Source organism: Miscanthus floridulus, chromosome 12 (genome assembly GCF_019320115.1).
Source record: "Miscanthus floridulus cultivar M001 chromosome 12, ASM1932011v1, whole genome shotgun sequence".
NCBI classification, from domain to species: domain Eukaryota; kingdom Viridiplantae; phylum Streptophyta; class Magnoliopsida; order Poales; family Poaceae; genus Miscanthus; species Miscanthus floridulus.
In genome coordinates, this window is record NC_089591.1 from 44,931,202 (window position 1) to 44,943,761 (window position 12,560).

Sequence of the window (12,560 nt, forward strand, 5' to 3'; positions counted from 1 at the left end):
ATCCGCCGCAGCCTCATGCTAACACGCCGACACGCCATCCTGGCCTCGCTGGAGTTCGTAGCCCAGCAGCCACCCAGGCGCCCACCCCTATGGATAGGGTTTGCCGATTTGGGAAAAACGGGAGAACAGAGATTTAGGAGAGACAAATAGATGAGAGAATCGAAGCTAGCCATAAGAGATGCATATGCAAGTGGAGAATGCAAGGAGAGGAAGTTACATAACTGGTGGTGGTGGTGCTGTCGCCCATGTCGTTGGAGCGCGGCATTCATGCCCTTGCCGCCCTGCCCTCCCACCCCTGGCTCTGCCGCTATCTCCTCCCCCTGTCGACGGGAGCAGCACCGCCAGGCCCAGGAACACCAGCGCGGTGCGAATAGAGGGCGGGGAGGGAAAGACGCGGCGACGGTGCGGGATGAGGCCGTTGCGAAGCGTGCCGCCCGGCGTTAGTGGCCTCGCCGGTGGGGAACCGCATGATTAATGTTTCCTTGCATGCACGAGCCAATCAGTGATCGATTTGTTTGCTTCCATGCACGAGCGTTCCTTGCATGCACGAGCCAATCAGGCAGGTGATCGTTCCGTGCGGTCAGGAATCGCCGGGGGAGTCATACGTCGGGGTGAAGCGAAGGTCGCACGACCTATCGTCCTGCTGCGTAGATGTTGACCATAGGAATTTTTTAGTTGTAGAGAGAAAAGAGAAGAGAAGAGAAGAGAAGAGAAGAGATAGAGATTATACGTTCTCGGAAACATCTCTACGAAACTCTTCGCTGAGAATGTCTAAAACAAAGGAAAATAATTTAACTATGTTGGAGATTAGACAATGTACTGCAATGTGCCAGGCGAAGCTAGACACTATGCCTTGGCTGCGAGCGTGTGTCGCCTATATATGATGAACCGTACCAACTGGTTCTTGTATATGTTTTCTTGTGGTTCTCGCGTGCTACACAGCTGAGTGGTGAGAGTGACCAAGCGCCCGTCCGGCTGGATCGGTCGGCCATGGCGAGCACCAAGACGAAGCTGCAGCTGCAGGAGAGGGTCCGGCTCCCCCGCACGGCGTGGAAGCTAGCCGACCTCGCCGTTCTCTTCCTGCTCCTGGCCCTCCTCGCTCGCCGTGCGTCCTCGCTGGTGGCGGCGGGCGGCGCGGCGCCGGCGTGCACGTGGTGCTGGGTCGCCGCGCTCATCTGCGAGGCGTGGTTCACGGTGGTGTGGCTCATCAACATAAACGCCAAGTGGAACCCGGTCCGCTTCGACACGCACCCTGAACGCCTCGCTCAACGGTGAGTGGTGGTGCTGGCAAGTACTGTGCCACCAAGACTAAGCTAGGTTTTCTCCCGGAAAACGATCGTAATGATTTATTTATTTATTCGTCGTCTGCAGCACCGACGAGCTGCCGGCGGTGGACATGTTCGTGACGACGGCGGACCCGAAGCTGGAGCCGCCGGTGGTGACGGTGAACACGGTGCTGTCGCTGCTGGCGCTGGACTACCCGGCGGGCAAGCTGACGTGCTACGTCTCCGACGATGGGTGCTCGCCGGTGACCTGCTACGCGCTGCGCGAGGCCGCCGAGTTCGCCAAGCTCTGGGTGCCGTTCTGCAAGGAGTACGGTGTCGGGGTCCGGGCTCCCTTCGTGTACTTCTCCTCCGGCGCTGCCGGGGCCGCCGCCGACGACTCCGAGTTCCTGCGCGCTTGGACGTTCATGAAGGTAAAGCTGCTAGCTACTGTAAATTTTTTCTTGATGTCAGTAACATCCGCCGTGCACGTACACTTACGTGCCAGTGTCTGGTCGTGTTCTTGCATGTAGAACGAGTACGAGGAGTTGGTCCGCCGGATCGAGAACGCGGAAGAGGAATCTCTAGTCCGGCGCGGCGACGGCGAGTTCGCCGAGTTCGTGGGCGCTGACCACCGGAACCATCTGACCATAGTCAAGGTAGAGACGAACTGATAGATGGCAAAATGGTACTCGTGTGAAACGCGTGCCCACATCTCGTTGCTTTGTTTTCTTGCTAACAAACACGGCCCACGTTCTTGTCCTGCCGGCGAGTGTTCAGGTGCTGTGGGACAACAGCAGCAAGAGCAAGAGCAATCAGGCTGCAGGCGATGGAATTCCAAGCCTCATATACGTCTCCAGGGAGAAGAGCCCCACACAGCACCACCACTTCAAGGCCGGGGCCATGAACGTCCTGGTGCGTACAGTCATGAGCGTTCGGTCCCGTCTCACGGGCAGTCCGTGCCGCATATTGCCATGGGTGGCAACTGGCAAGGCAACGGCATGGCATGCAGCAGGATAAGCTCACCGTCCGTAGTGCAACTGATGAGTGGAGAGGTGCCTCCTGAGCCTGAACATGCATTTGCCTGTGCACTGACTGCAGACGAGGGTGTCCGGCGTGGTGACCAACTCTCCCATCATGCTAAACGTGGACTGCGACATGTTTGCCAACAACCCGCAGGTCGCCCTCCACGCCATGTGCCTCCTCATGGGCTTCGACGACGACGTCCACAGCGGCTTCGTCCAGGCGCCGCAGAAGTTCTACGGCGCCCTCAAGGACGATCCTTTTGGCAACCAGATGCAGGTTCTATTCGAGGTACAGTCGTGCAGATGACTATCATTATCATAGGAGTACTAGCTCGATCACTAAGAGAAACACTGTCTTAGCTTGTATATATCGACACCTTTGTCGTCGTCTGTGCTGGTGAGCTTATGTAGAAAATTGGATACGGAGTTGCCGGACTTCAAGGCTTATTTTACTGTGGCACGGGTTGCTTTCACCGTAGGAAAGTCATGTACGGCGTGCCACCAGACTCCGCCACCACCACCACCAGCATCAAAGGTGACATCTTTCGAATGACTGACTGTGCTCCGCAATGTATTCTGATTCAGACTATGCTCTTGACTGGTTGTATTGTACAATACAAACTCTGGCAGATTCACCATCTTACAAGGAGCTACAGAACAGGTTCGGCAGATCGAATGAACTGATCGAATCGGCGAGGAGCACCATCTCCGGCGACATGTCCAAGGCGCCAACGACTGTGGTGGCAGACGACCTAACGAGTCGCATCGAAGCAGCGAACCAAGTCTCTGCTTGCAGCTACGAGGCCGGCACGAGCTGGGGCCAGGAGGTTGGCTGGGTCTACGGGTCCATGACCGAGGACGTCCTGACGGGGCAGCGCATCCACGCCGCCGGCTGGAGGTCGGCGATCCTGAACCCCGACCCGCCGGCGTTCCTCGGCGGCGCGCCCACCGGCGGGCCGGCCAGCCTCACCCAGTACAAGAGATGGGCGACGGGCTTGCTGGAGATACTCCTCAGCCGTCATAACCCGCTCCTCCTCTCCGCGTTCAAGCGCCTCGATTTCCGGCAATGCGTCGCCTACCTAGTCATCGACGTGTGGCCCGTCAGGGCACCTTTCGACTTGTGCTATGCATTGCTAGCACCTTACTGCCTCATTGCGAATCGCTCCTTCTTGCCAAAGGTAATCTTTTTCCATCACCGGCCGGTCCTTCTTGCCAAAGTGGCAGAGTTTCTGAAATTTCATCTTCTTGTGATGCAGTTGTCAGAACCGGGTTTCGTCATCCCGCTGGCGCTGTTCCTGGCCTACAACGTGTACAACTTGGGCGAGTACAAGGACTGCCGGCTCTCGGTGCGCGCCTGGTGGAACAACCACAGCATGCAGCGGATCGTGTCGTCGTCCGCCTGGCTGCTCGCGTTCCTCACCGTGGTCCTCAAGACGGTCGGCCTCTCGGATACGGTGTTCGAGGTGACGCGCAAGGAGCAGCAGAGCTCGCCCGACGTCGCCGGCGGCGATGGAGACAGCGTGGACGGCGGCGCAGACCCGGGGCGGTTCACCTTCGACTCGTCGCCGGTGTTCGTCCCGCCGACGGCGCTCGCGATGCTGAGCATCGTCGCCGTCGCCGTCGGAGCGTGGAGGGTAGTCGCCGGTGCAGTGCCCGCCGCAGGTGGCCCGGGCGCCGGGGAGCTCGTGTGCTGTGGATGGCTGGTGCTCTGCTTCTGGCCGTTCGTGAGGGGGCTCGTCGGCAAGGGAAGCTACGGCATCCCATGGAGCGTCAGGCTCAAGGCTGCTCTGCTCGTCGCCGCGTTCGCGCACCTGTGCACACGCAACTAACTTAGGCCCCGTTTAGATCTAAAATTTTTTGAATTTTGGTTAGCACTTTCATTTGTATTTAGCAATTAGTGTATAATTATGGACTAATTAGGTTCAAAAGTTTCGTCTCGCGATTTATCACCCAACTGTGTAATTAGTTTTTTTTCATCTATATTTAGTACTCTATGCATATGCCGCAAGATTCGATGTGACGAATACTGCGCAAAATTTTTTGGAATCTAAACACGCCCTAACTTCGCCGGCATCACAACTACACCTCCTGCTGCGATGGTTGGCTGACGTGACGGGAATCATCTGGGAAACGGAAACTTGTCTGCAACCCCATCCATCCGTAATCCACAACGTGTTGTGTTGTGACTAAGATTGCATTGTACCTTTGCTTCCACTGTTTGTACAGAATTCTTGCACAAGATATTTGGACACACATGTCACATGTCACATGTCACACCAGCACACGAGCTATGTGACACGTGGCATGTCGTCTACTGTTAGAAAACAGAAATTCGGAGCAGATTGCAATTTGCAAGTTACGCGCAAGCTTTCAGGATCCCATCGGTTTCAGCGTGTTTGCAACTAAGGCCTCGTTTGGTTGGGGTTGGGAACGATTCTTAGCTGAGTTTCCTAATTTAAATAGCGTCGGAACGGTTTCGTCCGGGATGAGCCCGGAACTGAGATAATTGAACGGGCCCTAAACTAAATTCTTATAGAAGCTTTCAGCCCGGAAAAGACACAGCCAGGCTCCATTGATCGACCTGACGTAATAATAAGAGAAAATTTTTTATTTGGTCCTAATTAAAACTTGCTTTTCTTTCGTGGCCCTAAAATAAATTCACCTTTCTGTTCAGATGGGTTGAGTAATTTTGTCGGCATCAAACAAGCCGTTGTTGTTTAGATAAGTGCAGCGCTCACGCACCATGATAGTCATGTACTTGCATGCAAACCTGCTGAGTGCTTTCAGGGCCATCAGCCCCTACACTGTGACACTAGCAAATCTAATATGCTGATGTATGTACATAACAACAGTCTTCAGTTGTACTTGTACACAGAACTAGCAATTAGTTTCCATTTGTTTATGCACGTCAGTTCATATGAATTATTGCACCCCCATTCCTGTTACCCTAGTTGTCCACTTATTTCCTAGATGGCTAGATCCCAATTAGAAGAATTACTGGCATGGAACGTCTCCAACTAATTCTGAATTTGACACTTATGTGCTGCTTGTCAACAAATATCGACACTGCCCATGACATGTTATAATCTATGCATGCATACTATGATTTCTGTGAAATTGTTAGCTCTTTATTTTGCCATTCCATTCTATATTGGACCACTGGTTTGATTTAGCCTGTTTAATGTGAGAACCAACCTTGTTCTTTGCAAAACTTAGCTCTATCTACACATGCGCATTAGCAATCCAACTGAATCTGAAATACCTGTCTGTGTGCTCATCATTTATTACATTTTGCAGGTTGCATTCAAGACAAAGGTTTTCCATTCGAATATCAACAATAATGGGAGCATCTATCTTGATATCTTGAAGGAACAATGGAGCCCTGCTTTGACAGTTTCTAAGGTTAGTATTTATTCTCTTCTCCATGTAACATTGCTACAAGCTACTTCAAGATAACTCTAGTGTGACCTATTTAAGAAGTTGGGATCATCTAGCAGATTCTGCAGATTAACCAAAACATACCAACCTCCTGCACACTTATCTGTTAACTTTTCTAGTTTGCATCTTTAGCTAATACATGCCCATAATTTTCAGGTCCTCCTCTCAATTTGTTCCCTTCTAACGGACCCAAACCCTGATGATCCATTGGTCCCAGAGATTGCTCACATGTACAAGACTGATCGCGCGAAGTACGAATCTACTGCTAGGAGCTGGACTCAGAAATATGCAATGGGCTGACATTGCTGGCTGCCAGGAAGATGATGACCCAGTTATCTGCTCGTTACACAAGCTGTGGGTCTGTCCTAGATCTAATGCACTGCTCTTGAACACATCGCCAATGACAATCAACAAATGGAAAAGCAAAATAGGCAGGCGCGGCGGCAGGTGTGATTTCCCGGGGGCCAAGGGCGGCACACGGCAGGTGGCGGCGCACGGATGCCAAGCGCGGGCGACAGACGGCGAGGCACTGACGGGGCTGCGGGCGGTGGTGGACGCCAGGCGCAGCTGCAAGCTCTGTGGGGGGTGCGGCTTTGCCAGGGGCCGCGTGCGGCAGGCAGCAGTGGTGGAGTCCAGACCGAGCGGAGCTCGTGTTTTTTTTGCGATGGTTGTGGAAAGGAAAGCGTGTTGCTTTTTTTCCATGGCCCTGGAACCGCTGCTAGCATTGTGATGCAAATGCTACTATAAACAACTTTGAGCAGGCAAATAAGCATGGAACAATCAAGCACCAAACCCCACAAATGCTCTTTGGTTCCTCATAACATCTGAGGGGTAAGTTGGTCATTTCATGTACCACTTAACACCGTTAGAGGCCGCAGCTGACGGTAAGGCCAGATTAGAAATCAAAAGTTAAAGTGAGGCTAAATAGGTAAGAAAATTTGTTTCAGGGCCAAGAAAGAAAAGCAAGTTTCAATCAGGGCCAAATAAGAAATTCTCTCTAATAATAAACACATAAAAGCCTAGGTAATAAACCAGTGAACCAACTGTGGAGATACCAGGAGGAGACGTGGCTCTCGCTTTAGTCCCATAGAGGAGGGCTAGGCATGCGCGATTGAGCTGAAATGGGCGACGGAGCCAACGACAGGCATGCCACAAATGAAGGCACACTCAGAGCACGAGTTAGCCGTAGCTCGTGTGCTGGTGGCACGGTGCACGGTATGTGCACATAGCGAACCTAAACATTGTTCAAGAAAAAATTGGCAGCCACCAGGACCTACCTGGTTAATACACCAGGTGCGCCTTGCAAAAAAAAAATTTACGATTTTTTCTTCTTGCAATCAGAACATTTTTATTTGTTTTTGACGATTTTGCCGCTTACTATACAGAACAGGTTTACTATGTACTTCCCGTCTCCCATAGAGAGGACGTAGACCCTTTTTAATTTTTGAGTTAATTACATTATAAATTTAGCGTTTCTGAAATATTATTATTTTTCATCTAATATCACTAGTACCATTACAATTCATCCAAAACATACAATATGCCACTTTCTTTGCCCGTAAACTACATAAACGCACATGCAAACCATCGTATTTTCATATAGACCCAAAATGCCTCCACTACTCTCCAACTCCTTACTCACTGACATGTGGGTCTCACCTGTCATCCCCTTCCTCTCCTTCACCAGACAACCACATCTTCCCCATAAGGCGTCGTCGACACCAATACACCACCCCATCTCCATCGTTCACTTCACCTCCTCCACTGCAACACTGGCCGCGCTGCTCGCCGAAGACGCGCCCGATACTGAACATGTTTACTATGTACTTCTCGTCTCCCATAGAAGACGTAGACCCTTTTTAATTTTTGAGTTAATTACAATTAGAATCAATGCCTTTATAAATTTAGCATTTCTAAAACATTATTATTTTTCATCTAATATCACTAGTGCCATAACAATTCAACCAAAACTTACAATATGCCACTTTCTTCCCCCGTAAACTACATGGACCCACATGCAAACCATCATATTTTCATATGGAACCAAAATGCCTCCACTGCTCTCCAACTCCTTACTCACTGACATCAGCCTGGGCATTCGGTTAAAACCGACGAATTGGTTCGGTTTGTTCGGCTCCTGTAAACTTCGGTTTGCAGAAATCAACAACTGATTGGTTTTCCACATAAACGAAAACCGACGAATTCGGTGTTGTTCGGTTTTTCGGTTCCACCGAACCAACCAAGGCAAACACCAAAACAAATCAATAGGGAGAATGAAGAACGGCAGAACGAACAAATCGAGCAAGGTACAGTGGTCCGCTGATGCCGCCCGCAGCCGCGATGTCCCACTCTGATGCCCTACTCAACTCGCGCCCGCAGGTGCTAGTGCTGCTCGCGATGAGCATTGCAGCCGATTCGCCTTCCAGGTCCCGCCACGCCGCTCGTGCCGCCGCTGATTTGCCTGGCCAGCAAGCCGCTGTCGTCGGCCTCAACTGCCGATTCACCGGAAGTGGCTCGCCACTGTCGCCGCTCGCCTGGCATCGCGCGCCGCCTCCAACTCTGAGGCTGGGCTAGGGTTACGAGTGTGAAAGGTCCTAATGTGGCTAGAGGGGGGGTGAATAGCCTATTTAAAAATCTATAAATCAACTAGAGCAATTTGATTAGTATGACAAATAGTGAAATGCAAACTTGCTCTAGCTCTACAAGGGTTGCAAGCCACCTATCCAACAATTCTAGTTGCAATGATAGCTAGACACACAATTTGCTACGATACTACTCACTAAGAGCTCTCAATCTTTCTACTCTAAAGAGCTCCACTAAGCAAACTTAAATAGCAAAGCAAGCTCTCAAATCTAATTACACTAAAGAGCTTGCTACAACTAATTTGCAAGAATGTAAACGAGTGAGTAGGATGGTTATACCGCCGTGTAGAGGAATGAATCAATCACAAGATGTATATGAAACCAATCACCGGGAGAATATCAAATGGCAAGAGACAACTGATTTTTCTCCCGAGGTTCACGTGCTTGCCAACATGCTAGTCCCCGTTGTGTCGACCAACACTTGGTGGTTCGGCGGCTAAGAGGTGTTTCACAAACCTCGTCCACACGATTAGACACCGCAAGAACCTACCCACAAGTGAGGTAACTCAATGACACGAGCAATTTACTAGAGTTACCTTTTAGCACTCCGCCGGGGAAGGTACAACTCCCCTCACAATCATCGGAGACGGCCACGAACAATCACCAACTCGTGCCGATCCTCCATTGCTGCACCGAGCCATCTAGGTGGTGGCAACCACCAAGAGTAACAAGCGAAATCCGCAGCGCAACACGAATACCAAGTGCCTCTAGATGCAATCACTCAAGCAATGCACTTGGATTCTCTCTTAATCTCACAAAGATGATGGATCAATGATAGAGATGAGTGGGAGGGCTTTGGCTAAGCTCACAAGGTTGCTATGTCAATGAAAATGTGCAAGAGAGTGAGCTTGAGCCGGCCATGGGGTTTAAATAGAAGCCCCCATGAAATAGAGCCGTTATACCTCTTCACTGGGCATAACGCGGGCTGACCGGACGCTTCGGTCAGTTGACCGGACGCTGAGCACCCATCGTTCGGTCGCTCGCAGTCAGCCACGTGTCCTGACTTCAACGATCATCAGACTTGACCGGACACTGTGCCTGAGTTGACCGGATGCTGAACACCTAGCGTCCGGTCGTTTACGGTAAGGTTCCAAAACCCATTTTTGCCGACCGGACGCGTCCGGTCATGCTCGACCAGACTCTGCCAGCGTCCGGTCACACTGTGACTTCTTACTGTGCTGACCGACAACACGACCGGACGCAACCCTTCAGTGTCCAGTCGATGAGCGACCCAGCATCTTTGCGACTAACTCCATTTCACCTCTAACTTCTTCACCCTTGCTCAAATGTGTCAACTACCAAGTGTATCACCTTGTGCACATATGTTAGCATATTTTCACAAACATTTTCAAGGGTGTTAGTTCTCCACTAGATCCTAAATGCATATCAGCATATGCAATGAGTTAGAGCATCTAGTGGCACTTTGATAACCGCATTTCGATACGAGTTACACCCCTCTTAATAGTACGGCTATCGATCCTAAATGTGATCACACTCGCTAAGTGTCTCGATCACTAAAACAAAATGGCTCCTATAATTTTACCTTTGCCTTGAGCCTTTTGTTTTTCTCTTTCTTCTTTTCCAAGTTTAAGCATTTGATCATCACCATGCCATCACCATCGTCATGATCTTCGCCATTGCTTCATCACTTGGAGTAGTGCTACCTATCTCATAATCACTTTGATAAACTATGTTAGCACTTAGGGTTTCATCAATTAACCAAAACCAAACTAGAGCTTTCAGAGTGCCGCCGACCCGCCGTCACCGGTCGCCGCTGCAGCCGCTGCAACTTGCGTGGTGCGTGGATGGATGGATGGATGGATAGGGTTGGGACGAGTGAATGATTGATACAGGTCGCGTGCGGCAGCTGGCTGGGCTATACTCGTGTAACTTGGAGACTTGGAGTGTGGTGGGCCTTTATTGGGCTGGGCTGTCGCTTGCTGCTCCGTGTGTTGGCTATTGGCTCGCTGCTTTTATTTAGCCTGTGTCGCTTGCTACTGAACGTTGCTTGGTTGCTCGGTGTTTCGGTTCGGTGGCACCCAGAAACCGAAACCGAGGCCGAACACCGAAGTTCACTGAACTTAAAACCGAAACCAAAACCGAAGACCGAAAAAACCAAAATTTTGGTTTGGTTTGGTCTTCGGTTCGGTCTTCGGTTTTTGGTGAAAATGTGCCCAGTCTGACACTGACATGTGGGTCCCACCTATCATCCCCTTCTTGTCCTTCACCAGACAACCACAACTTCCCCATAAAAGGCGTCATCGACGCCACCCTATCTCCGTCATTCGCTTCACCTCCTCCACTGCAACACTAGTCACGCTGCTCACCAAAGACGCGCCTGATGGTGTCCTCCTCCACTCACCAGAGACATTTACCCAGTGAGATAGGTTCAACCAATGACGACTGTGCAGGAGGCAACACACGTGCGAGCAGAGTGCGCGTGTAGCAGGTACGCCCACGGCCTTCATAACCATCGTTGCCGACCACTGCAAGGCCCGCACGGAGGACGACAAGTTCGAGTGCTGCCTACTCCAACGATGGGGACCTTAGGCGGCGGTGGCTCGCGACATAGGAGAGGAGAGCCGCATGTGATGGCAGCGGCATGTGGCACATGGTGCCTGAAGTTGAGCGGTAAAGGAAAGGTAAGGGATGACAGATGGGGCCCACGTGTCTACGAGTGGAGAGAGGCAAAATGGCAAGGGCATTTTGGTCTATACAAAAATATTATTGGCTACAGGTGGGTCCAAGTAGCCCATGGGTGTACAAAGTGGCATATTTCATGTTTCAAACGAATTATAATGGTACCAACATTATTAGATGAAAGTAGTGGTATTTCTCAAAAACATTGAATTTATAAAGGAATTGCTCTAATTAACCCTATTTTGTAGGAAAAGTTGACCTTTATATCATAGATGAGTAGGATTACATTACAATACAGAACAGGTTTTTGTCAAACTATACACTTCCATCTCCCATAGAGGCCTTGGTCCTTTTTTTCCTAGGAAGGTTGACATTTTTAATAGATGAATAGGGCTACAACTGTCACCCACTAAGGGCTAGTTTGGCTAGGCTTCGGCCTAAAAGGGCACTCCACCTCCTCTTGTGGAGCAACTTTTCTGGTGAAGCTGAGACATTTTGAAAAATGTTTGGCAAAAAATAGCTCCAATGATAATTTTGTAATCATTTGTGTCAAATCTGTGAGTGAGGAGCCAGAAAATGGCATATTTTCCAGTTGTATGTTAATCCTTTTTTAAAATTAATCTTATAATTGAATTAGGCATCGACTCTTTGATTTGATCTAAAACATTTAGATCGTCATCGTAAAATCCAACAACCTAGGTTATTTTCTTTTTTCTGAATATTATCTTACAGATATATTAGGAATGAACGATTTGATTTAATCTAAGCCATCAGTTCATCATAAAATCAAACTATGGATGTATTTTTCTTGATTAATCTCGTAATTTTTAGATCATAATGGCTTATTTTGTTGGCTAAATACTAAGATGGTAAATGTTGTTGTCATGGCCTAAATCGAACAGCCCTTCCTACCTCGCATCATCTTCTCCAGCAATTTGTTTTGGGGTTGTCGAACATCAATGAATTGTTCGCTTGAACGAACAAAGTATTGAAGGAGCAAGCTGTCTTGCCAATGGCAAAATGAAATACTAAAACTATAGCAAAAATGAAATCATTTTATTTGTCATCGTCATGTCACCTGCCAAAGAAAAAAAAAACTATTGTAGTTTCTGATCATGGGTGTAACTAATAATTCCCAGATATAGGAAAGCTATAAGATTGGGTTTGTCAAACAGGAACTGTGTTTCATAAGGAAACATTGGAGATTCAATTTTTAAAAGAAAAAAAAAACTAGGTATACTATTACATAGCCAACTCTTGTGTATGTATGGACTTGTATATGAGGGTCGAAGTATGTAATTTGTCGCCGGTTCAATTTATATGGTCTACAGCTATTTCAATTCTCAATAGTTGAACCAGTGAACCAATGAACTGATGCTCTCATCAGTTCGATGACTAGTTCAGTCCTAATAACTACGAGGAAACAGAATAACAGATAGTGTTGGGCATCAAGGCAGCAAGCCAACAATCCATGCATAGCATTTGTAGATTCACTTCGCATGCATTGGAACATCAGATCTGCCCAAAATTTACGAGAGGGTCACGAACAGCAA

General features: G+C 49.2%; 1 protein-coding gene across 1 annotated transcript; it reads left to right on the forward strand.

Moving 5' to 3' along the window:
* Positions 1-934: 934 nt before the first annotated feature.
* On the forward strand, positions 935-4,313 carry LOC136497085 (cellulose synthase-like protein H1). Its single transcript, XM_066492868.1, has 8 exons — positions 935-1,271; positions 1,372-1,696; positions 1,796-1,921; positions 2,043-2,177; positions 2,364-2,576; positions 2,699-2,822; positions 2,918-3,465; positions 3,544-4,313. The coding sequence occupies exons 1-8, from the start codon at positions 991-993 to the stop codon at positions 4,114-4,116; spliced, it is 2,325 nt and encodes a 774-aa protein (XP_066348965.1). The 5' UTR covers positions 935-990; the 3' UTR covers positions 4,117-4,313.
* The last annotated feature ends 8,247 nt before the right edge of the window (positions 4,314-12,560 follow it).